The 25,416-nt window shown below is 36.3% G+C and overlaps 2 protein-coding genes across 10 annotated transcripts in view; both read left to right on the top strand.

The window, feature by feature from the left end:
- The window catches only part of nckap1 (NCK-associated protein 1), a 56,556-nt gene extending 38,066 nt beyond the window's left edge, over nt 1–18,490 (top strand). For all 8 annotated transcript variants that reach the window (XM_051905248.1, XM_051905247.1, XM_051905250.1 and 5 more), the window contains 13 exons: nt 798–937; nt 1,365–1,496; nt 3,788–4,006; nt 5,437–5,567; nt 5,717–5,814; nt 8,692–8,785; nt 9,624–9,706; nt 10,727–10,807; nt 10,879–10,972; nt 14,200–14,316; nt 14,467–14,576; nt 14,759–14,848; nt 17,530–18,490. In XM_051905248.1, coding sequence (XP_051761208.1) covers nt 798–937; nt 1,365–1,496; nt 3,788–4,006; nt 5,437–5,567; nt 5,717–5,814; nt 8,692–8,785; nt 9,624–9,706; nt 10,727–10,807; nt 10,879–10,972; nt 14,200–14,316; nt 14,467–14,576; nt 14,759–14,848; nt 17,530–17,646 — 1,506 coding nt within the window. In that variant the 3' untranslated portion in view covers nt 17,647–18,490. The remainder of the gene's footprint in view (nt 1–797; nt 938–1,364; nt 1,497–3,787; nt 4,007–5,436; nt 5,568–5,716; nt 5,815–8,691; nt 8,786–9,623; nt 9,707–10,726; nt 10,808–10,878; nt 10,973–14,199; nt 14,317–14,466; nt 14,577–14,758; nt 14,849–17,529) is intronic.
- Nucleotides 18,491–20,232: 1,742 nt separating this feature from the next.
- Nucleotides 20,233–25,112, top strand: frzb (frizzled related protein). Of its 2 annotated transcripts, XM_051905256.1 has the most exons (7): nt 20,253–21,036; nt 21,646–21,684; nt 21,831–21,887; nt 22,079–22,144; nt 22,309–22,513; nt 22,593–22,656; nt 24,153–25,112. In XM_051905256.1, the coding sequence occupies exons 1-7, from the start codon at nt 20,580–20,582 to the stop codon at nt 24,219–24,221; spliced, it is 957 nt and encodes a 318-aa protein (XP_051761216.1). In that variant the 5' UTR covers nt 20,253–20,579; the 3' UTR covers nt 24,222–25,112. The 2 variants fall into 2 exon arrangements, with proteins under 2 accessions (XP_051761217.1, XP_051761216.1); XM_051905257.1 differs by lacking the exon at nt 21,831–21,887 and having other exon boundaries at nt 20,233–21,036.
- The last annotated feature ends 304 nt before the right edge of the window (nt 25,113–25,416 follow it).

The raw sequence follows: 25,416 nt of genomic DNA, 5'->3' as shown, positions 1-25,416 counted from the left end.
ACCTATTTTACTTCTCTAATCTGACATATTTCCAAGTGCAGCAAGATATTTATTTGGCAAAGATTTAGGGTAGGACTTTATTTTATTAATCAGGAATTTATTGGATGGTGAAAAGTGGATGTTACAGGTGGTTGTAGGAGAGGTGTAGTAAGAGGGATTTGGATTTGTGTCAACTAAAAAGGAAAATTGTCTCAAAGGCAGAGCAGGTTATCGAATTTTTATGTATACATTTACAAAACTGTTTGATATGTATATATAAAACAAATATGTACATATCACAGAAACAGTTCTCAGTTAATTTTAAGACAAGCGGTTCAGTTAGTCAGTTAAGAACATGTGTGACCAATTCATTGATTCAAATTGAATTTGAGTTTGAGACTGTGTTGAGGCTTTTCGAGTGACTCATTAGAAAGAATCAACTCTTAAGAGTCATTTGTGCATGAGATGGACTGTACTGGCCAGGCTGCAAAGATAATGCAACAGAAATATATCTATTCATTGCCTAAATTTTATTACACCTAATCTTTCATTACATTCATTTAAGGCTGCATGCTCACAACTCAAGCTCACAATTTCTTTTGCCGTGGTGCTGTATTTTAGTTTGACATAAATCATTCGGTTCTAGTATTTTAAGAAAAATGTACGTTTATACACACATTTTTTATTACTTGAAATAACTTGCACTGATGAATTGTGCACAATTTGACCAGGAACTTGTATTGAGAAAGTAAGTAGGGTCAATTTTGATTTCATGTTGACTTTAAAAAGGGGCTTTTTCCTGTTGCTCTTCTGTGTAGCTACTGCCAAAACATTGTGCCAAAACCATCAGTCAGGCCGTGAACAAGAAGTCGAAAAAGCAGACTGGGAAGAAGGGTGAACCGGAGAGAGAGAAACCTGGTGTTGAGAGCATGAGGAAGAATAGACTCCTGGTCACCAAGTAAGGATGAAACTTACTCTTCTTCTATATCTAGTCAGCACGAACTCTGTTAATCCTTGTTGCTCATACTGTATATCTAATATAGTCTGGGTCATTTTGTCTTTTACCTTGTTCTAGTTTCTATAATTGATTTTGTCGATGAGGGCATGTCTGCGTCCCTATTAGAACTCCCCAGTAAAGAATCACTGTGTTAAACAAAACCCAGCTGGAGGCCCTTACCTATTATCCTCCCATACGGCAGACATTCAAACAGATCCCCCATATAATATAAAATGGATTTATCCTAAAACCTGACATGGACGCACATGAGCAATAGTAACAGTATGGCCCCATGGTGAGCAGCACTGTTGTGCTGGTTAAGCTTTGCCTGATTGGCTGTATAATCTGAAGGAAATTAGTTTTTAAGGCTGTCGTCTGGTTTTTACAGTCTGGACAAACTGCACACTGCCCTCTCAGAGCTCTGCTTCTCCATTAACTACGTCCCTAACATGATGGTCTGGGAGCACACCTTCACCCCACGCGAGTACCTGACCTCCCACCTGGAGATCCGCTTCACTAAGTAAGTCAGACTTCCATCTTGATGATTCAGATACCACAAAACTCCTAATCTGAACTCGGGCTAGCGGTATGACCATAATATCTTGGTATGTGTAAATGAATATCATAATGTTGCTGAAAATTCAAAAGAAAAAAAACATTTTTTTATTGAATCACCATGTGGTAATGCCCTTTTTTTGGGGGGGGGATTCCAGTTCATTAAATAGTTCACAATTAAGTTGACACATTTTTATTGTCACACTATATATATATATATATATATATATATATATATTAAATAAATATTGTAACAAACTGATTTGGTGCTCAAGAAATATCAATGTTAAACAGTTGTGCTGCTTAATATTTTTTTAAATTACTTGATGAATATCCTTGATGAATAGAAAGTTCAAAAGATCAGCATTTATTGGAAATAGAAATCTTTTGTGACATTAAAAATGTCTTTACTGACACTTTTGATCAGTTGATTGCATCCCTGCAGAATAAAAGTATTAATTTCTTATTAATACTAGTATTTAGTAACTTTTTTCTGAATCCTGTGGGTTTAAAGATCCCAATAGCCTGAACTGAATTTGGCTGCTACCTCCATAAACACATCACTGCTCGTTTTATCTATTACATTACCCACAGTCAACCCTTCCTGATGAGGTCTATCAGCACTCGTTCCACTCTAGCATCAATCATATTGATTTGCCTCATAGGGGAGAGTTACTGTTGCGTTTTATGTGAGGGGAAAATTGTCTTCCAACTCTCCCTTATTAATTAAGCTGAGAACTCAACGGCTTAAAGAGCCTCTTGGGTTTATTGTTCGATTTGTGTAATTTATTGGACTAGCGGTGAGAGTTTGGGTTAGCATGATTTTTGACACAGTTCCAGAATAGAGCTTTTCCAACTAAATAAACATTGGGCAGAGGAATAACAGGTATTTTCCACTGTTGGACTCAAAACTCTGACGCGGATGCATTGGCTGGCCCCTCTCTCCCGGGCTGTGAACCCCTCATGTGGCCGTGCTTCTCAGCAATGAGAGGCCCTGTTAGCAGATCTCACCACCCAACCATGTGCTGTTATTACCCATTTCCATCTGATGGGGTAAATAGCCTTGATTCAGGTCAAAGCATAAAAAGAATATGTTGTTGTTATGGATCTGTTTATGGTGGCCACCATTGCTCTCTGAACAGCACCAAATAACCAAATCCAAATTGACCCTGATTACTTTCTTAACATATCTTCCAGGTCTTACTGTGCATGATTAATTGGTGCATTTTATTCCAAAGAAAAAAAAAAAAAAATCTTCGTAAGCTTTTATCAAAATGTAATAACTTGGTCCAACTTTGAAACGATTTTCCTTTTCAGCTGTCACAGATTTTTTTTTCTTTTCTTTTTTTTTTTTTTTTTTTTGCTAATATAGTTTTATTGTTTATTATTTATATAATTTAACTTAAGTTTATTGGGTTGCGAACATAATTTCATGTTCAATTTAATGACTTTTAAATAAGAACTATTTCTGAGTAAAAATGCATATTTAGTAGGAAATTATGTAAGGCAGGATTTTATCACTTGGGGGTTTTTTATTTGATTGTTCATTCAATTGTATTGATTACTGTTTTTATTTATATTATTATTATTATTATTATTATTAATACTATTATTATTATTATTTTGTTTTCTTCCTGCTTGGTCTTGGTTACATCAGCATAAATGTTGTTTCCAATGTATAGGAAGTAGGACTGGGACAATAAATCGATTCATCTTTATTCGTGGATCGATTCTGCGATTTTTCCGAATGCATCACGATTCTCTCTTGAATTGATTCGCTCTAGGCTCGTTTTTAACCGTACGCTCAAATGCTCATGAAGAAGAGCGCTCGTGCGTTCGGTTGAGTCTGAGAATGTACTTGTACCTCAGAATGCTTTTATGACAAGATTAATGTAAACATCCCACTGCAAACTTTATGAATTATTATTTTATAGAAGGTTCAAGTGGTGGTTGTAAGGAATTGGCAGAGTACGGCTGTTTCTAAAGCACGCAGTGCCACCTGCTGTTAAAACCTAAGCTTAGAATCAATTCGAGAGAGAATCGTGATGCGTTCAGAAAATCTCAGAATCGATCCAGAATCATTTCTCGATTTACAATGCATCGATTTATTGTCCCAGCCCTAATAGGAAGATACATTTTGATAAAATATTAAGAGAACAAACACTTTGTTCCTTACATGCACCGATTAATAATGCACAATAAAACCAGATTTTTGTCTTTCTTGTCTTTCGCTTTGTGTCTGTAACTGTTGCTCAGGTCCATAGTTGGGATGACCATGTACAACCAGGCCACACAGGAGATCGCCAAACCATCAGAGCTGCTCACCAGCGTGCGGGCCTACATGACAGTGCTGCAGTCCATTGAGAATTATGTGCAGATTGACATCACCAGAGTGTTTAACAACGTGCTGCTGCAGCAGACCCAACACCTGGACAGCCATGGAGAACCAACCATCACCAGCCTCTACACCAACTGGTGAGACTCTGTCAATATTAGAATGGCCACAGAGTTATTTCAGAGCTTAACTTTTGCTTTTACAATAGAATGAAGGGCTCTGTTCCAAAACCAAGTATACTCCCTACATAGGCTGCTGCTTAGACAGCATTCTAACTGAAATAGAACCTCTTAAGTGACAGATTTAGAGAACTCTACATAGGCTGCAACAAATGGCACTCCTAACTCAAATCTTTGACTTAATTTGGATACATGATGCTCTAAAGGCCCCAATAATGACAGTGAAATCGAAGAACTAGGGTTGTCAAAAGTACCAACCTAGGTACCAATTTAAAATTGAAATTAGCTGAAATTTTAAAAATGTGATGACACCAGCATTTCCCCCTAGCATTTTAAGTGCTGTTGAGCGGATTCTTAAACATCTCTGATTGGCCATTGTGTTCACGTGCTCAACAGACATGTCTGTGATTGGCTACAATGATCAATGCTTCAAAAACATGTTGTAATAGACATCTTTGATGTTCTTCACCGAGCGCTTACACAGATACTCACAGGAGCGTTTGAAAGCAGGCGTCTATCTGCGGATCCCTAATATATCTGCTGACTCCTGCTTTCAAACGCTGCTGTGTGTATCTGTGCAAGTGCTAGGTGAAGAGCGTCAAAGGTGTCTATAAGATGACTTATCTGTTGAGCATGTGAACACAATGGCCAATCAGAGGTGTTTAAGAATACTCTCAACAGCACTCAAAATGCTAGGGGGAAATGCTAATATCGTCACATTTTTAAAATTTCAGTATCGACTTGGTACTAAAGTCTGTACTTTTAACAACCCTGCGAAGAACTAACTGGTGTGATGTCATTTCGAACAAAATCAGGCCAAAAAAAAGTTTGTTTCGGGAGTTCAAAACAGCTTGCCAAATCGAACTTTCTGGAAAAGTCCGCTCCAGCTGGTGAATAACTTTGAATTACCGTTGGTCCATGGGAATTAAGTAATAAGTAGGTGCGCTCTGGAGCTCTGCCTTGTTCAGTCCATTGAAGTCAGACACAAGAAAAAACATGAACTGGAGAGCTGCTTTATAGTAGAAATTGAAGTTGTAATTCCAATTGAAAGTGACACTGACCTGTGAAGCTGGTTGTTTTAAAGCAGTACATTGCATAAAGTGATAGATAAATAAACATAATGTGACTTGACTAACAGTATACCACTGCAAAGGTATTTCAAATCTTTTTACCCTTAAACGAAGAATGAAGAAGAAAGATTAAATCGGGGCCTCTTAGCTCCAACTCACCTGCCTGGAAGTTTCTAGTGATCCTGAAGACCTCGATTAGCTGGATCAGGTGTATTTAATTAGAGTTGGAGCTAAACTCTGCAAGGCAGTGGCCCTCCAGGAGCTGAGTTTGAGACCACTGCCTTAAAATAAAACATTGGTTTGGTGTAAATCTGTTCGCAGGTATCTGGAGACTTTACTGCGGCAGGTTAGCAATGGTCACATCGCTTACTTTCCTGCCATGAAGGCCTTCGTCAACTTGCCCACAGAGAATGAGCTCACCTTCAATGCAGAGGAGTATTCCGACATATCTGGTGAGGGGAAAAAAGCATGCCATAAAGACACATTGAATAAAAGATTTCCTTGTTTAGAAACATTTCACATAGTTGTCTTCAGCTGGATGTGATTATTTCCACACTCAAACTGCCATAGCACGTCTGAAGTTCTTGACTTTGTCTCTCAGAAATGCGCTCGCTGTCTGAGCTGCTGGGTCCATACGGGATGAAGTTCCTCAGCGAGAGCCTCATGTGGCACATCTCTTCCCAGGTGGCCGAACTCAAGGTGAGCGATAGGGGTCTCTGAGGTGAAAGGTCACATCATTAGGCTTGTCACAGTTCCAAATTTGTTTGCCTTCCTCGGAAGCACAGTTTTCTGTTGACGACTGCCTGAGAGCAGTTAGAGCCTCTTTTCAACAACGGGTGAACAGTGATTCCCACAGTCACTTTGACTCACCGACAGGTCCAGAGTGAATTTGTGGAATTTTTATTTATTTATTTATTTACATATTTACTTATTTACTTGATGTATTTCATTTTGAGTTTTATTCATTTGTATAGGTAAGGGTACCGGCAGGTCTAGACCGAATCTGTGGAATTTTTTAATTATTTATTTATTTTTTTTACTCCTTTATTTATAGTTTTTAAAATTTTGAATTTTATTTATTTTTATTTATTTATTTAAAGTCACTTTGACTTACTGCCAGGTCATTCTTTTATTTATTTTGTATTTACATTTACATTTATTCATTTGGCAGACGCTTTTACCCAAAGCGACTTACAACAATACAACAAGCGATTCATCATGAAGAGGCAAATAGACACAAGAAGTGCTCACAATACAAGTTTCAGACATTGCTCAGGGTAACATGTAGCGCGCCTCCCATCCAATAAATCACAATAATCTTTGTGCTTTGTTACTTTTGATATGAAGCAAAGTCTCAGATTTCAAATAACGTAGATCTTATTATGAGATTCAAAAAATAAATACCGTTTTGGCGCTGTTTAATGTGACGTGACAGATCGCTTTAGCGCCTCAGTTAAAGAGAAGTGGCAGCACAGAGCCCATGTGAACTTATCCTCTGCGCTTTAATACCAGTTACAGTGCGAAATACACATGAATAAACATCTGAAGGTATGTTAAAATATACAGTACAACTTACCGAAATCTGTATCATGTCTTGTGTAATAGCTCAATCAGTGTTTCAACCTCGGAAAGACGTCAATAAAACAGCTTGTAAACAAAGTCACGTAACGTCACATTTACCTCAGAAAACATTCAGTGACCATAAACTCATTAGTCAGCTAGAAAAGTGAACTCTAGAAGGCGCATTCTGATAAATATAGATGCACCGTTACATATTCATTATAATGTTCTTCAATATTTAATGCATGTTTGAATAAACCAGTTATGACAGCCACGATTTAAATGTTTATATTTAAAAAAAAAACAAACAAAAAAACGAATTGGAGTAGAAATATAATTCTAAACTTTATTTATAATAAAAACATCATTGAGTGTAATTTAAGTGTTTGTATATAAATATATAAGTTAATTTAACCTTCAATATTATTATAGTAGTACCAACTGACTCCCATGTGTAGTTTACAGCATTAGTTGAGAGATTTTTTTTCCTCAAGAAAATTTGCCATGTAGGCTACTGTCACTGAAATGCTACATCCAAAATAATCTATATCGAATCGAATCGAAAGCATGTGAATAGTAATCGAATCGAATTGTGAAAATTGTGTCAATACCCAGCCCTAAGCATAAGCTAGAATAGGGAGGGATTAAATGAAATGAAAGGATAGGTTATTTTTATTTATATTTATTATATTTAGTGTATATGGAGAAGAGGAGGGGTCCAAGAACTCTACCCTGAGGAACCCCTGTGATCAGTTGATGCACTTTGGATACCTCCGTTCTCCAGGCAACTCTGAAAGAACTACCTGTGAGATAGTATTTAAACCAGTGAAGTGGAGTACCTGTGATGCCCAGTGATGAGAGGGTGGACAGAAGTATTTGATGATTCACAGTGTCAAAATCATCAGATGGAAAAATGAAGCTTCAAAAATAATGACTTTTATTCATTGTACAAAAATATAGTCTCGCACATGAGTAAAGATGGAAGCATCACATGACCTTAGAACAGGGCTGAAAGTAGTGGACACATGATGTGTTGAACTTTGTGAATGATGGACGTTCCAATATTACAGAAATCTGAAGAGCTTTCTGTGGATTTCTGCAGCTACCGATTCCATGTAAGCCTGCTTACTGGGAACACAGTTTAGGTAGCACTTCCCCTCGCTCCGAGTTATTGGATAACATTTAGACAATGACAGCTGAGAACTGTCAGCAATGATGGATTAACAGCAACTATGATCAATCCTGAACCAAATGCTACTTTGATTACATTGAAGGCAAAGCCTTCCTCATGAAGTATGAATGGTGTATTGTTTGCACTCCCTGACATAATGATTTAGGAATGAACTGTTTTTTCTCTCTTAGGCAGAGCATCTGCATGTAAAGCCCTTTGTTTTTTATTCAACAATGGCAGCAGGTTTGCAAATGTGTGATGTAATTGAAACAGACTTCTGCGTTTATAAAAGTTTCTTGAGCAACAAGAGCCAACCAAAGTGTGTGAACACAGGCTTGGCACATGTCAGTGATGTTCTAACATGCAAACCTCTCTCCCTCAGCTGAAAGTAATTTTGGGGGGGGACGACAAATTTCCTATCTGACCCACAATCAGCTGTGTAGTGAAATAGTTTATTTTGCATTTCTATTCTGCGGCATGCTCACCAAAGGACTTAAACGTGGAATATGTTTTCTCTTAGAGCTCAAATTACGCAAATGATTTGATGACATGCAAACTCATGCTCTTGCATTTCTTTACAGTTCCCGTCTCAGGCGATTTCATATCTTTAATCGGCTACTGTTCAAAATTGTTCTGCTTTGGTGTTAAAAGTAATGTTCTGGGTTCAAAATTGAGTTCAATCGACAGCATTTATGCCGATTATCACATTAAAAATATTTTCTGCTAATCAACATTGTGTCATAAATGCTTAGATTGCAATGCCTTTGAAGGATGTACAGACTTCAGACTTATTCACATAATTTTTTCCTGCTTATTCATCATACTGTCTTTTGTTGCCATTTCAGAAACTTGTGGTGGACAATGTGGAGGTTCTTACCCAGATGAGGACCAGTTTCGACAAGCCGGACCATATGGCAGCACTCTTTAAGCGGCTCACATGTGAGTATCCATTGTGGGATTTTTAATTATATATATATATTTTTTTTAAATGAATATTTTATTCAGCAAGAATGCAATAAATTGGACAAAAGTGACAGCAAAGACTACAACACATTTCTATTTTTAATAAATGCATCCCGGAACAAATGTATCACAGTACATTTTTGTAATATAAATAATTTCAATACTAAATGCAGTAGTATCTCAACTAAATTCCTTTTTTTTTTTTTTCTCAGATGAATCTGCCCATGAGCAGCATGTAAAAACAAAGCGAACTGTGTTTGGTCACTTTGTATGTCACTTATCTTCCTGTTGAAGTGGCAGTTTTTGGCCAGAATTAGCTTTAATGAGAGGAGACTTACATTTTGACATAGTTTTAGAGTCATAAATGCGTGAAGCTTTATTAATATTCTGAGGCAAGGTCAGAAATTGCAAATGAAACACCAAAAAAATTAAAAATGGCAATTTTTATAATTGAAAAATTTGGAATATTTTAAAAATTTTACCTTTCCAGTCCTGTCCACTTACCACAGGTCGAGAAGCACTGTATTAGACAATAGCTGTTTGGAATGTCGTGGTATGAGCTGTAATAACACGCACCCTGCACCCCTCGTGGCAGACAGGACCCTCTACACAGAGCTATTTGTGGTATTTGTTATGGCTTGTCCTCATACAGTCCTGTATTACTGAGCTCAAATGTGAGCAGGAATTTAAAAATCTCGTCTGAGGAATGTGACCCATATACACACCACCTGCAGACCTATTTTTAGTGGTTCTAAAGGACGAAAATGGCCTATTTTTGGAAGTTATTAATATGACTTGTCTTCTATTTCTGTAGCGGTTGACAGCGTGCTGAAACGGATGACCATCATCGGCGTGATTTTGTCGTTTCGCTCTCTGGCTCAGGAAGCTCTCAGAGATGTGAGTTGTTATCCAGACATCTCATCTCATTTCTCTCACACTCACATGGACAGCGCTTCAACTCAATGGAAGGATGCTGTACATCTCATAGCTGAGATCTAGCTCATTCCAACAGTGTATTACTTTTTTCTACCGTGAAACATAAAAGGAGATGTTAGGTAAAATGTTCAAGCTGCTGTTTTTCCATACAGCAAATGTGGGCGGTGATTTGTACAGCCAAGCTCCAAAAAAGACAAAAAAGCAGCATTTAAGTTGTCCATATGACAAAAATAAAAAATAGAAATGTTGACTTTAAAAATAAACTGAAATAAACATTTAAGTTAAAGTACTAAAATTAAACAAACTGTAACCGAAATAAAAATAAATTAAAGCTAAATAGAAATATTAAAAAAAACAATAAAAAAGACAATTACTAAAACTCAAACTAAAATTAAAATGAAAACTTAAAATATAAAAATGAAAGCTAATTCAAAATATTAATAAATACTATTATAGTATATAAATTATACTAAAATTACACCGATTCAAATATGCCACCTGAAGATGCATCAAGTTTGGTTGTCACGTGTCACATGACAAGTTTGAGCTACAGTAAGAGAAGATTTATAGTGAATGATAATTGAAATTTTTTGCTGTCAAAGTGCTGTCAAATCGATTTAATTACGATTAATCACATCTAATGTAAAAGTTTGTGTATATATACGTGTGTGTGTGTAGGTATGTATATGTATGTACACATTATATATTTACAAACTTTTATGTTAGATGTGATTAATAGATTTGACAGCACTAGTTTATATATATCATATGGCTTTGTGTGTGCTTTTTGGAGCTTGACACAATAAATCACTGTCCACAATTATTGTAAGGAAAAGAGCAGCTCAGACATTCTTCTGACTTTGTTAGAAGGAAGAAAGTAAATAATATGGCATTGGAATGAGGATGACCGTTAACTATTCCTTTGTTTGGAAATGTTCTAGCACAAATGAGCTCTAATCACAGATGTGTCCTTTTCTCCAGGTGCTGTCCTGCCACATTCCCTTCCTGGTGAGCTCCGTGGAAGACTTCAAAGACCACATTCCTCGTGAAACTGACATGAAGGTAGGTGACGTTCAGACTTGCTGTTGGCAGTAACAATGGGCCGCTGGACCTGAAATTCTCCCTTTTCTCAGGTGGCCATGAACGTGTATGAGCTGTCTTCTGCCGCAGGCCTGCCCTGTGAGATCGACCCTGCTCTGGTTGTGGCTCTGTCTTCCCAGAAGTCTGGTAAGTTATTTAAGACCATTTGAAATGGCAGTGCACATCAGGCCATTTGATCCCAGATGCAAAAAGTTAAATCTTTTTTGGCATCAATATATAAACTGGCTAATTTTTTTCACAGTCAGAGGAAAATAAAATGCCGTAACTGGAAGTTCTTTGGTTTTGGCCTCCTAAGAAAGTGCTGATATGCATCAGGTGTTTTTGCTCTAGATTTGTTAGAACGGTGAACGTCCACTTTTGGATTGCTCCTTTCATCAGCATTTGCCCCAAAATACATAGTTACCAAAGTGTGACGTCGGTGTGCACACACTTGAAAGAAATGTTAAACAAGATTTTTTTTTTTTTTTTTTTTTTTTTTTTCCAAAGTGCACTTTGGTGCTCACATCTTAAGACCATTTTATGCCAAATGATTTACCAGAAATCCCTGTATTAAGACCTTGGAATCAAGCTAGCTGGCTGTAAAAATGGTTTGGTTTGTGCTGAAACGTTAAGTGGTATCACATGCTTTAGATCAATCTGGTCAAGTACTGCAGCGTTAGGATGCTTGCTTGCACTGTGATTACGGTGTAACCTCATGCTATAATACACACTTGAAAACATGCATTACATCCACACCCATGTTCATGTTGGTCACAGTATCAGTTTACCATGTCTTATTATTTCTGTGGTGAATGATTTCACAAGAAAGTTTAAAACCTCACATGGCCAGGCCTATCTTAACCACAACCTCAAGAGTTAAAAATAATAAAAAATATCTGTGCATAGCAGATCTGCACTTTAGTATCTCATGATTGCTGTTTTCAGTGTTGAAGAGTAGCTAACTAAAAGTGACATGTGACAATACTCTGCTCTATTCGAAACAGCGTCGCTTTGCCAGTAGCGCTACTTTTTTGTGTAACAATGTAATGTGACAAAAAAGTGCTACATCAATTAGATTTTTTTGTCACACTGATCTACTAATGCAGCTTTACAGCCAATCAAACTGAGGCCCTGTCCACACGAACGCGGGTATTTTCAAAACCGCAGCTTTTTCTGTGTGGTTTGGCCGTTTGTTCACGTGCAAACGCAGTATCCGGTCACTGAAACCGAACTTTTTTGAAAACTCCTGCCGGGGTGAAGATTTTTAGAAACTCTGGTTGCAGTGTTGTCATGTAGATGGTAAAACCAGAGATTTTGGCTTGTGATGAACCGGAACCGGTAATAACCTTTTCTCCAGGCTTCTGGAAAAAATTGGCCAACATGGCTTTACGATGAGGGTTATATCGCCACCTGTTGGTTTGGCATGCTCTTGACAGGGCTTCATAGCGTGTTTTTGAGTTTTCATCAACCTCCCCCTGTTTAAACTGCAATTCATCGACTGGCCGCTAGGGACAGGCTCCAAAAGAGAGCAGAATCTCATTGAGCCCCATGTTAAAATGTCCAACTTTACAGCAGAAAAAAACATGTTTACAGCTTGTTACAAATGTGGTTTTGGTCTATATAGCTAATTTTACTCTTCATGACAACTGTGAGGGGGGTGAATTTTTTTTTATTTAATATTTATTTATTTATTTATTAAACAAAGGAGGAATAACTGTGTTTATAAAAATACCTGTGTACGTGTGAACTAGGCCTGACTAGGCCTAATTAAACACTGAATGCTGCTGTTTATCACTGTTTTTGACTCGGTTATATAAATTAGGATGCTTTTTAGTTTTGTTAGGTCATTTAGTGTAAATATACTTATGTGCAGTTGGTTTTGTTCTTAATACATTAAGTATTATTAATTTTTACAAAAATGTATTAGTATACACTACTGTTTGGGATCAGTAATATTTCACGGTTTTACGGTTTCCACAAAAATATTAAGCAGCACAAGAATTTCCATCATCGATAATAATAAATGTTTCTTGAGCAGCAGATCAGCATATTAGAATGATTTCTGAAGGATCATGTGACACTGAAGACTGAAAATTCAGCTTCATCATCATCCCAAGAATAAATTACATTTTAAAATAGAAAATGGTTGTTTTAAATTGCAATGATATTCAAGAATATTGCTTTTTTTTTTTTTTTACTGTTTTTTCAACAAATAACATTAAAATTTCAAATGTATTTTTGTTTTTTATGTATTTTTGATCAAATAAAAATAAAATTTATTTTTTTTAAATTATAAAATCTTACTGACCCCAAACTTTTGAAGGGTAGCATATGTAGAATTAAATTGCACTATTGTTATCATTTACACGCTGTAAAAAAACGAAACAAATTTACACAATAAAATACCGTTTTCTGTTGAAACAGTAATATACCATAAAAACGATGCATTTTGGGTAATATTTGTTGTTTTAAGAAAAGAGGCCTATAGGCTACTTTCTCAAAAACGACAAATAATATCACCCAGAATGCACTGTAATATACAGAATGTATTGTAATATACAAAAGTAATATACTGTTAAGACAATGCATTTTGGGTAATATTTGTCATTTTAAGAAAAGAGGCCTATAGGTTACTTTCTCGAAAACAACTAATAATATTACCCAGAATGCATTGTTTTCACGGTATATGACTGTTTCGATGGAAAATGGTATTTTACTGTGTAAATTTGTTTCATTTTTTTTCTTTTTACAGTTATTTTTTAGAGTGTAACCTTGTAAGAAGTTCAAACTTAAACCACTACTTCAAATTATCCTGTCATTTGCAAAGCTAGTTTCAAAGTAGCTTCCGTCACACTGCTGTTTTCAGCTGCATTTGTCCAGCATTGCTTCTGAAACCTTCATCAGGCATTAGAGCCCATTCGAGGAATCAGCTTCCTGAGAAGAGCCTTGTGCACTTAAACACCTCATACCGCATAGCAGTTTTCTCGAATTGAGCAAAGCTCTCCGGTGAACAGCTTTCATTTTCTCAGAGCAGCCCAGACCCTCCAGGGCCTTTTGGCCAGCACCGATGTTTTTGTTCTATTCCCCTGATGGTTAAATCCAAACGTCTTCTGTTTACTATCTAAATAGCAAGTCAACTCAAACTAGACTTAATTGAATCACTCCCAAATGCTGTTGCGCTAATAACATAAATAAGAGTTAATTTTTGGACATTAGCGCCGTTTTTCTTGGCTCTTCACGCAGATTTTCGGACACTGTCCAGAGAGAGAAATGCAATCGCTGCGATTTCCCTGCCGTCTCACAATGGCAACACATCAGTACTCTGAGTCACCTTAAGGAAAATTCATGAACTCAATTCTCCATGTTTGTAACAGAAAATATTAGCCCAGAGGAAGAGTACAAGATCGCCTGCCTGTTGATGGTCTTCGTGGCCGTTTCCATGCCGACCCTGGCCAGCAACGTGATGTCACAGTACAGTCCCGCAATAGAAGGTACCAATTTTTACATTTCAGACTCGCGCTGAACCGCTGCGAATGAAATCAGATTATATCTGTGCTGTTTGAACTGCGGTTCGCTGGAACGACGCGTTTTAATGTGCATGACATTTATCATGTGTGTTAACTCTCTATAAATCTTTTAAGGTCACTGCAACAACATTCACTGTCTGGCTAAAGCGATAAACCAGATTGCCGCTGCGCTGTTCACTATCCACAAGGGCAGCATAGAGGATCGCCTGAAAGAGTTTCTTGCCGTAAGTAACAGTATTAGCTGTAATTATCCTAAATCCTGGCTTACAGGTTTTTCTTTTCCAATACTTTTACTCTGCAACATACAATTTACATTAACATATCAACAATAAATACTCAATTTATGCAACTCTCACTGGGGAACTATGCAGCTTGCTAAAATCCTGTAATTCCCTCCCACACACAGCTCGCCTCCTCCAGCCTGCTGAAGATTGGACAGGAGACGGATAAAACCACTACACGAAACAGGGAGTCTGTTTACCTGCTTCTGGACATGGTGAGTGAATCCACACCTCAGTTACAAGAGAGAGCGGTTCATGATGGTGTGCAACAGTGGAGTTGCAGAAGTAGACATCAATTTTTAATGATAATGTAGGCCTATTAACTATTACAATGCATCATTGAAAATTATCCAACTAGTCATGACTGTTTCCTGAAACCGTAGTAACATAGTCGCACCTCTGTCATTTGAAACCACATTTGTTAAACAATACAGGACTGTCATTAATAACATCACACGCAGGTGGAGGAGTAATAACTTCTGCTAATTAATCTGTTTGAGATCTCCGCAATGCTGCTGTAACAAACGTGGCACCTAATGACTACTACACTGTTTTAATTCCGTGTCATTTTGCTTTATTTGATGTTTTTGATTCATTGCGGGTTCCCTAGCGCATTTTACGCACACGCACACTTTAAAAAATGGAGCTCATTGCTGACGCTAAAATATGTAGATTAAAGTGTGTGCGTGTGTGTGTGTGTGTGTGTGTGTGTGTATATATATATATATATATATATATATATATATATATATCCAAAAGTTAGGACACATTACTATTTTTAATGTTTTTTAAAGAAGTGTCTTAGGGTGTACTCACACTAGGCGCTCTGAACCGTGCCCGAGCACATTTGACCCCCAAATTGGTCGTTCGACTAGTGTGATCGCTCTGTTCCGTGCCCGGGCGCGGTTCGTTTAGCTGACGCTTGGAAGCGGTGGGCCAGAGCGCGGTTCGGTTGGGCTCGAGCGAGGTTCGCATCCAGTGTGAGCGCTAACCGTGCCTGAGCACGGGACGGTTACTACTTTTGTGTGTACTACTGTCATCATTACGACGGCAAACATCTTTATTACTACTCTGATAGTACACTTATCAATTCATGTAATTAATTTGAGTGTATTTGGGTTTATAACGGATCTGATTCTCACCTTATTGATGAACAGGAATTGTAGTTTGCGAGTAAAGCTGCAAATTCCTCCATTAACGTCAGCTGCCTTTGTAATAATCCTCTGATACGTGCGAGTGAAAATCGCTGCTCGGCATAAATTATAAATAGCCTATATTAGGCAGTATCTTAGCGAAAGTGCATTTCTTCTCGTTTTCTTCCATTCAAAAAGTTGCATCGTATATGACGTAAGCGTGCTCCGGCCTGGAATGTTAAGTGTAGTGTGAGTGCAGGCCAGCAGGGGAGTGGGGAGGGGGGACAATCGCGCTCGTGCCTAATGTGAGCACACCCTTATGCTCATCAAGCCAGCATTTATTTGATCAAAAATACAGAATAAAACAGTAGTATTGTGAAATATTATTACAATTTAAAATAATGGTTTTCTATTTTAATATACTTTGAAATGTAATTTATTTTTGTGATGCAAAGCTGAATTATCAGCATCATTACTCCAGTCTTCAGTGTCACATGATCCTTCAGAAATCATTCTAATATACTGATTTGATACTCAGTTATTATCAATGTTGGAAACAGTTGTGCTGTTTAATAATTTTTTTGGAACCTGTGATATTTTTTTCAGGATTCATTGATGAATAAAAAGTAAAAAAAATAAATAAAAAAATATTCAAAATATAAATCTTTTCTAACAATATAAAGCTTTACTATCACTTCTTATCAATTTAACACATCCTTGCTGAATAAAAGTATTAATTTCTTAAAAAAAAAAAAATTGCTGACCCCAAACTTTTTAACAGTAGTGTATATTGTTACAAAAGATTTCTATTTTAAATAAATGCTGTTCTTTTTTAGCTTTTTATTCATCAAAGAATCCTGAAAAAGTATCACAGGTTATAAAAAAAAAAAAATATTAAGCAGCACAACTGTTTCCAACATTGATAATAAATCAGCATATTAGAATGATTTCTGAAGGATCATGTGACACTGAAGACTGGAGTAATGATGATGAAAATTCAGCTTTGCATCACAGAAATAAATTATATTTTAAAGTATATTAAAATAGAAAACCATTATTTTAAATTGTAATATATATATATATATATATATATATATATATATATATATATATATATATATATATATATATATATATATTTTTTTTTTTTTTTTTTTTCAAATAGAAAAATTTACAGTAGCAATTTAAACAGTTTTTATGCTTATCAATGACTGAAGTCAGTAGTTTTATATCATAATGTTGAAGTGTTTATGGTATGAGTAGTTCATTCTTTCATAAATGATGTGAAGTACAGTCTTGTCTTTCTTGTTTTCATAAACCAAATGCTGCAATATTATGATTGATCTCAGATTGGATCGGTTTGGTTCAAGGCTTAGAACTAAAGAATGTTTTGAAATCACTATGGAAAAAATGAATGGGAAAAATACTTCAAAGAACCAAGCCAACTGAAAAAGTGGGCTGCAACTTTGGTGCGCTCTATTTCTCCATATTTCCATCTTTTAGTCCATCTGATGACTGGGAAAATGTGCTAAGGACTGTTTCTGTTGTTTGTGTTTGAGAGTCACACAGCTCTTTTGATCTGTAAGGCTTGTGGGGGATTTGTCCATGGGATTTTTAACTCTTTGAAGTGTAATCTGCAGGATGCACTGAATTAGGCTGTAATGGAAAGCTAGGAGGAGTTGGACTGAGCCCACGCGTGTCAGTTTCAGCAGAACGTCCCAATCACCCTGAGATCTGTTCTGAAAGTTATTGTTTTTGTCCAGATCGTTCAAGAATCACCATTCCTCACCATGGACCTCTTGGAATCCTGCTTCCCATATGTCCTGCTCCGGAATGCCTACCATGCCGTATACAAGCAGTCTGTGTCTTCATCCGCGTAAGAGTTCCTGTGTGAAGAGCACTCGAGGGGCGGATACTTCAACCCTCATTCCATATTCCTCTGTAGGATTCTCCAATGTTATAGTCTTACCAGTTCAAGACTTTTAATGGGATCAAATCTTTTATAACACTGAATAAAGAGGGAAAAAAGGAAAAAAATGATTTGTTTATTGTCCACTTACAATAATCGAATTTGATCCCAGGGACTAGTGACACTAATTACCTTTTTTTTTTTCTTTTTTTTTTTTTTTTGGTTTGTGTTTTAATTTGCAATGGTTAAACTTGGAAACAAACACATTAAATAGTTAATTGTGTGTGGTGGGACATGGGGGGAGGGCAAGGGTGAATTGTTAAAAACTCTACATCATGCTAAAATGCTTGTTGCGATAACAGATGCCTCTATGAAACAGTGATTCTTTTTTTGATGTTGTTCTAGATCTAATCTGTGTGGGTTACTGCGTGCTTTCTCTCTCTCTCTCCCTCCCTGTGAATTTGCATTTATTTTTCATTACACTTTGTGTTTCTTTGACATACTTGCCAAATTGATAGATATAACATCTCATTTGGATTGAAAAGGCAGAATTGTGCATAACTACATGTTATAAAAGCAACCTAGTGTTGTTTGTACAAAGCATAGTATAATTTTTTAACTAACTTTCATGATGCCTTGTGGCATTGACACTCCATTGTACCTGTCTGTGAGCTATAATAAACATTCTTACATATTTATTGAATGTTTATCAGTTGTTCCCCCCCTCCTCTCCCTTAAACGGTTTTATATGTTTTGGATTTTTTGGAAATGACAATGTATCTTCCATAACATGAATAAACATCAGGTCATATGCAGTTTGACTGGTCCACTTTAATTCTGTTTAGTGATATAAATGTATCTTTTAGATAATAATTACAGCCAGCAGGGTTCTGATGAAAAATCAGGAAAAAAATTTTTTTTCTTTTTTAATAAGTCAACTGATTTCACATATTTTTCCCAATTATTTATGAATAAATTCTTTTTAATTGTATTTTTATTAATAATAAAAATCATTTTCCAGAAGTCACAGGCAACTTTTAAAGTCATGGAAATTCATTTGTCAAAAAGTGGGGGAACCCTATAACAGGTTGCATCTGTGATTTTGACAATGTATTATGCAGGAGTATGAAAAACGGCTTCTAAAACAGCATTTTACTATTCTATTTGTCCAAGCTGTAAGAACATTGCTGAAATTCTTTGATCTGAGGCTGCTCATCTAAATCTTCTCAAAGAAACGGAGCCAAAAGGCACAAAGTTTTAAAAGGCTGTATATTTTGCTACTTTTATGGACTTGTTTTTACCTTTAGTTTATGCTTTTTAGCTTCACATTTAAGTTGTACTTGACCCTTTTTGGCATAGAGATTAAACCAAATTATGTTGCTGCTGAGGGGGAAAAAAAAAAAAAAATCATATTTCCTCAGGTGTAACGACAAGTAAATTGTTTAATTGAGTGCTGTGTCATGCATGATATGCTATTATGCTATATAGGATTTGCTATAGCTTTTCTAGATTCATGTCTCCCTCTCTCAACATATTGATATATTTGGTGCATAGCAACATTATGTCTGGGATTATATCTCCTGGTGGACAGATATCACTTCATGAATTTGCTCAATACAGCTGTTTATAGTGCCAAAACCCAGAAGAGAATTAGCATTTTTGAGCCACGAGTTCCCGCGGGAGTTTCTAATGGGTTTTTAGCATAGCAGTTTTTCGATTTATGAGTAAATTAAGGTAATCAACATTTCTTGAACGTTCTTTTACATTTTGTTGTGCAACATCAATCACATACAGAGATGCTGCTAAAAACTTTCTAGATAAAGACTACAAACGGTCTTCTCCTGAGTTAAGAACGTGCTCGCATCCTTATGGTAGTTGTAGTTTTCCTGTAGTAACTTGCTAGCAACTAGATTTTTTTTTTTTTTTTTTTCCCAAGAATCATGTCTGAGCTATAAATGTGTACTTGTAAAACACGAAATTAACGTTAAACACTCACAACACATTAGCAACACACTCATTTTACTCGCAAATCAAACACTGCTATGCTAAAAACATTCCTAGGCAAATTAGCCTTCCTGGTTAGCCAACGAGTTTCATGATTAAACAGATGTAGGCCTATAATATTTTAATAAAAAATTATGCCCTTAAATTTTATCATAAAGATGCAATTTTATTAGCAATACGGCGAGATGTCTCCAAATATTATGAAGTCAAACATTTCTATGGCTAACATAATATTATGCTCCGCAAAACAGTTCATAGTCAGCACGTACTTTTGTAAATGCACTACAAGAACATGTGAAGTGTGAGTTCTAATTGTTTTTACCTCATTGTAGTCCCCTAATCAACACAGACCGATGTTGATTAGAGGTCTGCTTTTAAATTAACACCTCCTTATGTCCACAACTCTATTTATGTACTATTTTACTTATTCAAATAGCGCTTTTGTCTTGGCTAAAGTAATTTACGGCAGCAGTAAGTCAACAGTCGTGTGTTTGATGGCGCAACAGGAGACTGAAGTGATGGAGAAGGAGGTGGGCTGCTTCTTGTCCCCAGCCCACCTCCTCTTATTCCTCCTCCTCCAGCTGCTTCCAGTCGCTTTCTGTCAGCAGGAGCTGAAGGAGAGATCAGTTTCGTCAGCGCGGTCCTGAAGCGAGGAACCCAACGAGAGAATTTATTTTTATTTTTTCACCTCCGTTTCAGCGAGAGTTTAAAAAGATGAGCTTTTGTTATCCGTGTTTCTGATGCAGTACTTCAGTATGGTGAAGTTAGTTTGAGAAACTTTGTTTTGGGGGAGCTTTTACGCGCAAGAGTCTCCAGCTCTCCAGAAGATCTCCGCATGTCCTTGGTGAATTATATCTAGCTGCTTCTCTCAACTGTGTTTTTATCACAAAAATAAAAAAGATGTTTTCCTACGAGATGTTCATCTGCGTCCTGGCCATCGCCTGTCTTCTGGAGATCCCCCGAGGCACCGCGGCCGCGTCCTGCGAGCCCATCCGTATCCCCATGTGCAGGTCCATGCCGTGGAACATGACCAAGATGCCCAACCACCTCCATCACAGCACACAGGCCAACGCCGTGCTCGCCATCGAGCAGTTCGAGGGGCTCCTGGGCACCCAGTGCAGCCCGGACCTACTGTTCTTCCTGTGCGCCATGTACGCGCCCATATGCACCATCGACTTCCAGCACGACCCCATCAAACCCTGCAAGTCCGTGTGTGAGCGGGCCAAGTGCGGCTGCGAGCCGGTCATGAAGAAGTACAACCATACGTGGCCGGAGAGTCTGGCCTGCGAGGAGCTTCCCGTGTACGACCGAGGAGTCTGCATCTCACCTGAGGCCATAGTCAAGGCAGATGGGCCAGGTCATTTATGATTTATGTTATTTATTAATTTATTTTATGTATTATTATTATTAGTAGTAATAATTATTGTCATATACGGTAAATTGGGATTCTTTTGACAGTCATCTCAGTGTCAAAAAGTGACCCAATTTACACAAATGTACCCTATAAATTTACTTATAAGTAGATACAGGTTTTATTGTATGCATAGTATGTAATATGTAAATATTAAAATAATGTTTATTATATTATATTATATTATTATATAGGATGAGTTTAGGTAAATTGGATCACTTTTCTTTGTAGTTTTAATGTCAAAAAGTTGACCAGTTTATAATATATTTATATACTGTAGTGATTATATTATATTATTTGATATTATATTATATTAGACTGAATTCAAGGTGAATTCAGCATTTTTGACAGTCATCTCCGTGTCCAGAGTGGCTCAATTTACATGGATTCACAATATATATATATATATATATATATATATATATATTCAAATATTTTATTAATCATTAATTGTATGTAGAGTTTATAATACATACTGTATTATAGTATTTCTAATATCTATAATCATTATCAATAATTCTATGAAAATAATCCTTGAACATTTCTTCCCTAAAGATAATCCTTACTATCAAGACCCTTCAAAATGTAACCCTGGTAAGATTATTATTATTATTATTTAAAAGTTTGTTTCATATTGCAAATTTAAGGAGGTTTATTTCTGTGTCCAGACTAGATAGTTTAGATCAAGAAAAGATTGAAATGCAAGTTGAACATTAAACTCAGTTCTGGTTCTTGTACAGAGGGAAACCCAGACTTCCCGATGGATTCACACAATTCCAACTGCAAAGGAGCTAATGGTTTACTATTTAAATATCATTACTGTTTACAGTATTTATATGAATGTTTAATTTAGTTTTAATGCATAAGTCAGAATGAATATTTGATAACATGCAAATATGTTTAACACTGCATAAAAGTGCTTTATAGTCTATTTTGCTGTTTAGATATACAATTAATATTTCTCAACATAATACCTTTACTTTTACAGATCGGTGCAAATGCAAGTCTGTGAGACTTGCTCAAAAGACATATTCAAAGAACAATTACAATTATGGTAAGACCTGGATGGTATTTTGCAGTTTACCTTGTGTTAAGTTCTCGACAGTCTCAAACTACTGTGTTTTTGTTTGCTTTGTGTTTCTTACACATTTTCTTTCTTTCCTAAACTGAAAGTACTATATATAATGCTGGACACACTTTCATTGTTCCTCTTTGCAGTCATCCGGGCAAGAGTGAAAGAGATAAAGACTAGAAATCATGACCTGAGCGCCATTGTCGAGGTCAAAGACGTTCTGAAGTCTTCTCTGGTCAACATCCCTCGAGACATCGTCACTCTGTATTACAGCTCTGGGTGTCTGTGTCCTCCACTAATAGCCAATGAGGAATACATCATCATGGGTTATGAAAACGAGGAAAGGTCCAGGTAAAGCTTAATTTACAGTATGTGATGAGGATTTTGTGGATTATATTCCTGTTCTCATAATCAATCATTTCTCCAACAGACTGCTGCTCATTGATGGATCCATTGCACAGAAGTGGAAAGACAAAATGGGACGGAAAGTGAAGGTGTGAAAACATGGAAATAACATATGCCCCACATTAAAGTGCAGCCCAAAAAGTATTTGGACACTTATGCTTAAAATGTCTAAATGCCATTGCATAAAATGCAAAATATAAAATCAAGTAGTGTCTGCAAACAAATAGTGCTTGATTGTACTTTTATGAGCCGATTTCCTTGCTAAATTTCCTTGAAAAAAAATCTAAATAAATATATATATATATATATACACACACATACATACATACATACATGGGTCATTGACGAATAAGGTTTTTAAAAAAACATATAATATGATTTTGAAGTTTTATTAAGTGTCAACAATGAGATTATGTGGTTTTTATAATCAATTAACACAGCTTTTGTCATTGTCTACAAGATGGACAAAATTTGTCACCAAAAAAGTCATTCGGTTTAACCAAAATTTTGGTTTTACCGAATGACACTTTTGGTTATACCGAATGACGATATTTTTAAACAATGCTAACAGGCTGATATCTAGACTTTATATTTTTTATTTAGTACATTTAGTTTTTAAAATATTACAACATTTTCCATGTTTTATAGCGGTTGTACCGAATGACCTGATGTTTCGGGACATGCGTATGAGCAAGTGAAAACATGAATTTTTCAAACAGTTAAGAGAGATTTAGTTACTTTGCTTCACGACCATGTGGTCCTTTGCAGGTGTCTGAATGATGTTGCATCCTGTCACATGATGTTGGCCGCATGACTTGATCCAAAATGGTCTCTTTATATTGGTTACTCCGAATGACATCAATGAAATTCATTTTTCCGGACATTCTTTCTCCATAACAAAGCAACGACTTCTACACATAATTTTAATACCATGTTGCACTATGTTGATATACGATGTTATAAAATAATGCCAGAATAAAAAATATATACATTTATTACATTTTAAGATATTTTAATCACAAATGAAATGGCTGTATTGGCCTTTGGACGGTTAAACCGTATGACACTTCAGAATCTTTAAAATACCTTTATACATAGCAAAATATAATTAAAACCTTTTGGATTCAATAAAAGAGATCTAGTTGTACTGCCTTACATACTTTGGATGTCATATATATATATATATATATGAGTTTTCTCAATTCAAACCTTACTAACATCTAATATAAAATAATCTAATCTAATGTAATTTTACATAATATAATGACATTCATATCTTTTTAAGTGTCCAAAAACTTAAATATATATTATAATATCTAGCAAGGAAATATATATATATATATAGACAATTTTGTTATATAATATGTGTATATATACATATAATGTGTGTTTTTGGCCATAACATCTGGGTAGGAAATACGTTTTTATTCTGCAGACTTTAGCATGGAATAAAGTGTTGTTAATTTCTGTCTATGACCTGCTGACATAAAATATAACACTGTAGACCCTTTGCATGAGCATATGGAAAGAGGCCCCTGATGCAGAGGGCAATGGGAAGTGACTAATGTTTTTATGTGTTTGCCAGCGCTGGGACCAGATTTTGCAGAGCAGAGCAAATTCAGGCAGGAGCAACACGAAACGGAACCGCCACTAACTGTCCTTGGAAAAACCACACGGACAACCCAAGGAGGAGAAGAGGTTCATTAAACTGAGAAATTGCACTATTGTACTTTTTTTTTTGTTTGTTTGTTTTTCATTTTTTGGCTGAGACTGTTTTTTTTTAGTTGTTGCTTTGTTTTATTGTTGTTATATTCTCATAAACAAAATGTTGCCTTTGCACAAACAAAATGTTGGTTTGACATTGCTGTGTATACTTGTTGGGAAAGGGTTGGCGAGTGTCGGGCAGTGTTTGCCCATCAAAGTGTGAAGGGGTGAACGCGAGGGAGGAATATTATTGTAGCGCCGTTGAGGTGGAGAGCCACGGAGATGCCAGTGTGCTTTGACATGATGCAGCGCTCCACTGAGCTCACTGCGTACAAAGGCAACAAATCATGAACTGCAGCTCCGCTGAATTTCCCCCTCAGGAGGTTTAAATGTTCTTCGGAAGAACAATGAACAGCGTGGGGGGAGAGAGAAAGAGAATCCCTTTGGCAGAAGCACAAAGACGTCAAGATGATCCAAGACTAGGAGTGTAACATTATCGTGGACGACGAAAAACAAGCTGTTGGGCTTTCTGAGTGATGTTCATTTAAAAGAGAAAAAGCATTTTACATGATATTTCCTGTAGTTCTGTTCTCTCTTAGATATGCTTGATCTTAAATGTCATTCTTAGGAAGAAGTTGCATTTAAACTGTCATGCAATGGAAACGGCTATTATTGTACAGTCTATAACTCGGTTGATAAACACATCTAGCTGATGACATGACCATGTTATGTTTGTATGCATTGTTAATGTCATTAGCTTTGCAAATTACCTTCTGTCTTCCAAGACAAACGAGAACAATTCTTCACTGTATTTCGGTTCAAGTAAAGATGTTTAATCTTATTCGACTCTGTGACATGCATTTATTTTTATTTACACATAAGTGTCGTATTTATTTCTGCATCCTTATTAAAGGGGTTTTTAACTTTAGTTAGTGTGTAATGTTGCTGCATAAACAACGTGTGCACAGTTATGACGCTCAAAGTTCAATGCAAAGGGAGATATTTTCTTTTAAAGAATTCACTGTTTAAGGACTACAACAAATGGCTGATAGGGACTACAACAAGCTTCTTCCCAGATTAGTGACATCACTAACCCTAATATTTACATAAACCCCGCCCCCGAGAACATGCAACAAAGGGAGTGA

This window comes from Ctenopharyngodon idella, chromosome 9, assembly GCF_019924925.1.
Source record: "Ctenopharyngodon idella isolate HZGC_01 chromosome 9, HZGC01, whole genome shotgun sequence".
Taxonomy (NCBI): Eukaryota; Metazoa; Chordata; class Actinopteri; order Cypriniformes; family Xenocyprididae; genus Ctenopharyngodon; species Ctenopharyngodon idella.
This window is presented reverse-complemented; position numbering and strand designations above follow the sequence as displayed.

What these genes read in the sequence shown, in the direction of transcription:
- frzb (XM_051905256.1), top strand. Translation starts at nt 20,580, where the DNA reads ATGTTTTCCTACGAGATGTTCATCTGCGTCCTGGCCATCGCCTGTCTT. An exon ending in AAAGAACAATTACAATTATG is followed by an intron (nt 22,145 to 22,308) that starts GTAAGACCTGGA and finishes TCCTCTTTGCAG; the next exon opens with TCATCCGGGCAAGAGTGAAA. An exon ending in AAATGGGACGGAAAGTGAAG is followed by an intron (nt 22,657 to 24,152) that starts GTGTGAAAACAT and finishes TGTGTTTGCCAG; the next exon opens with CGCTGGGACCAGATTTTGCA.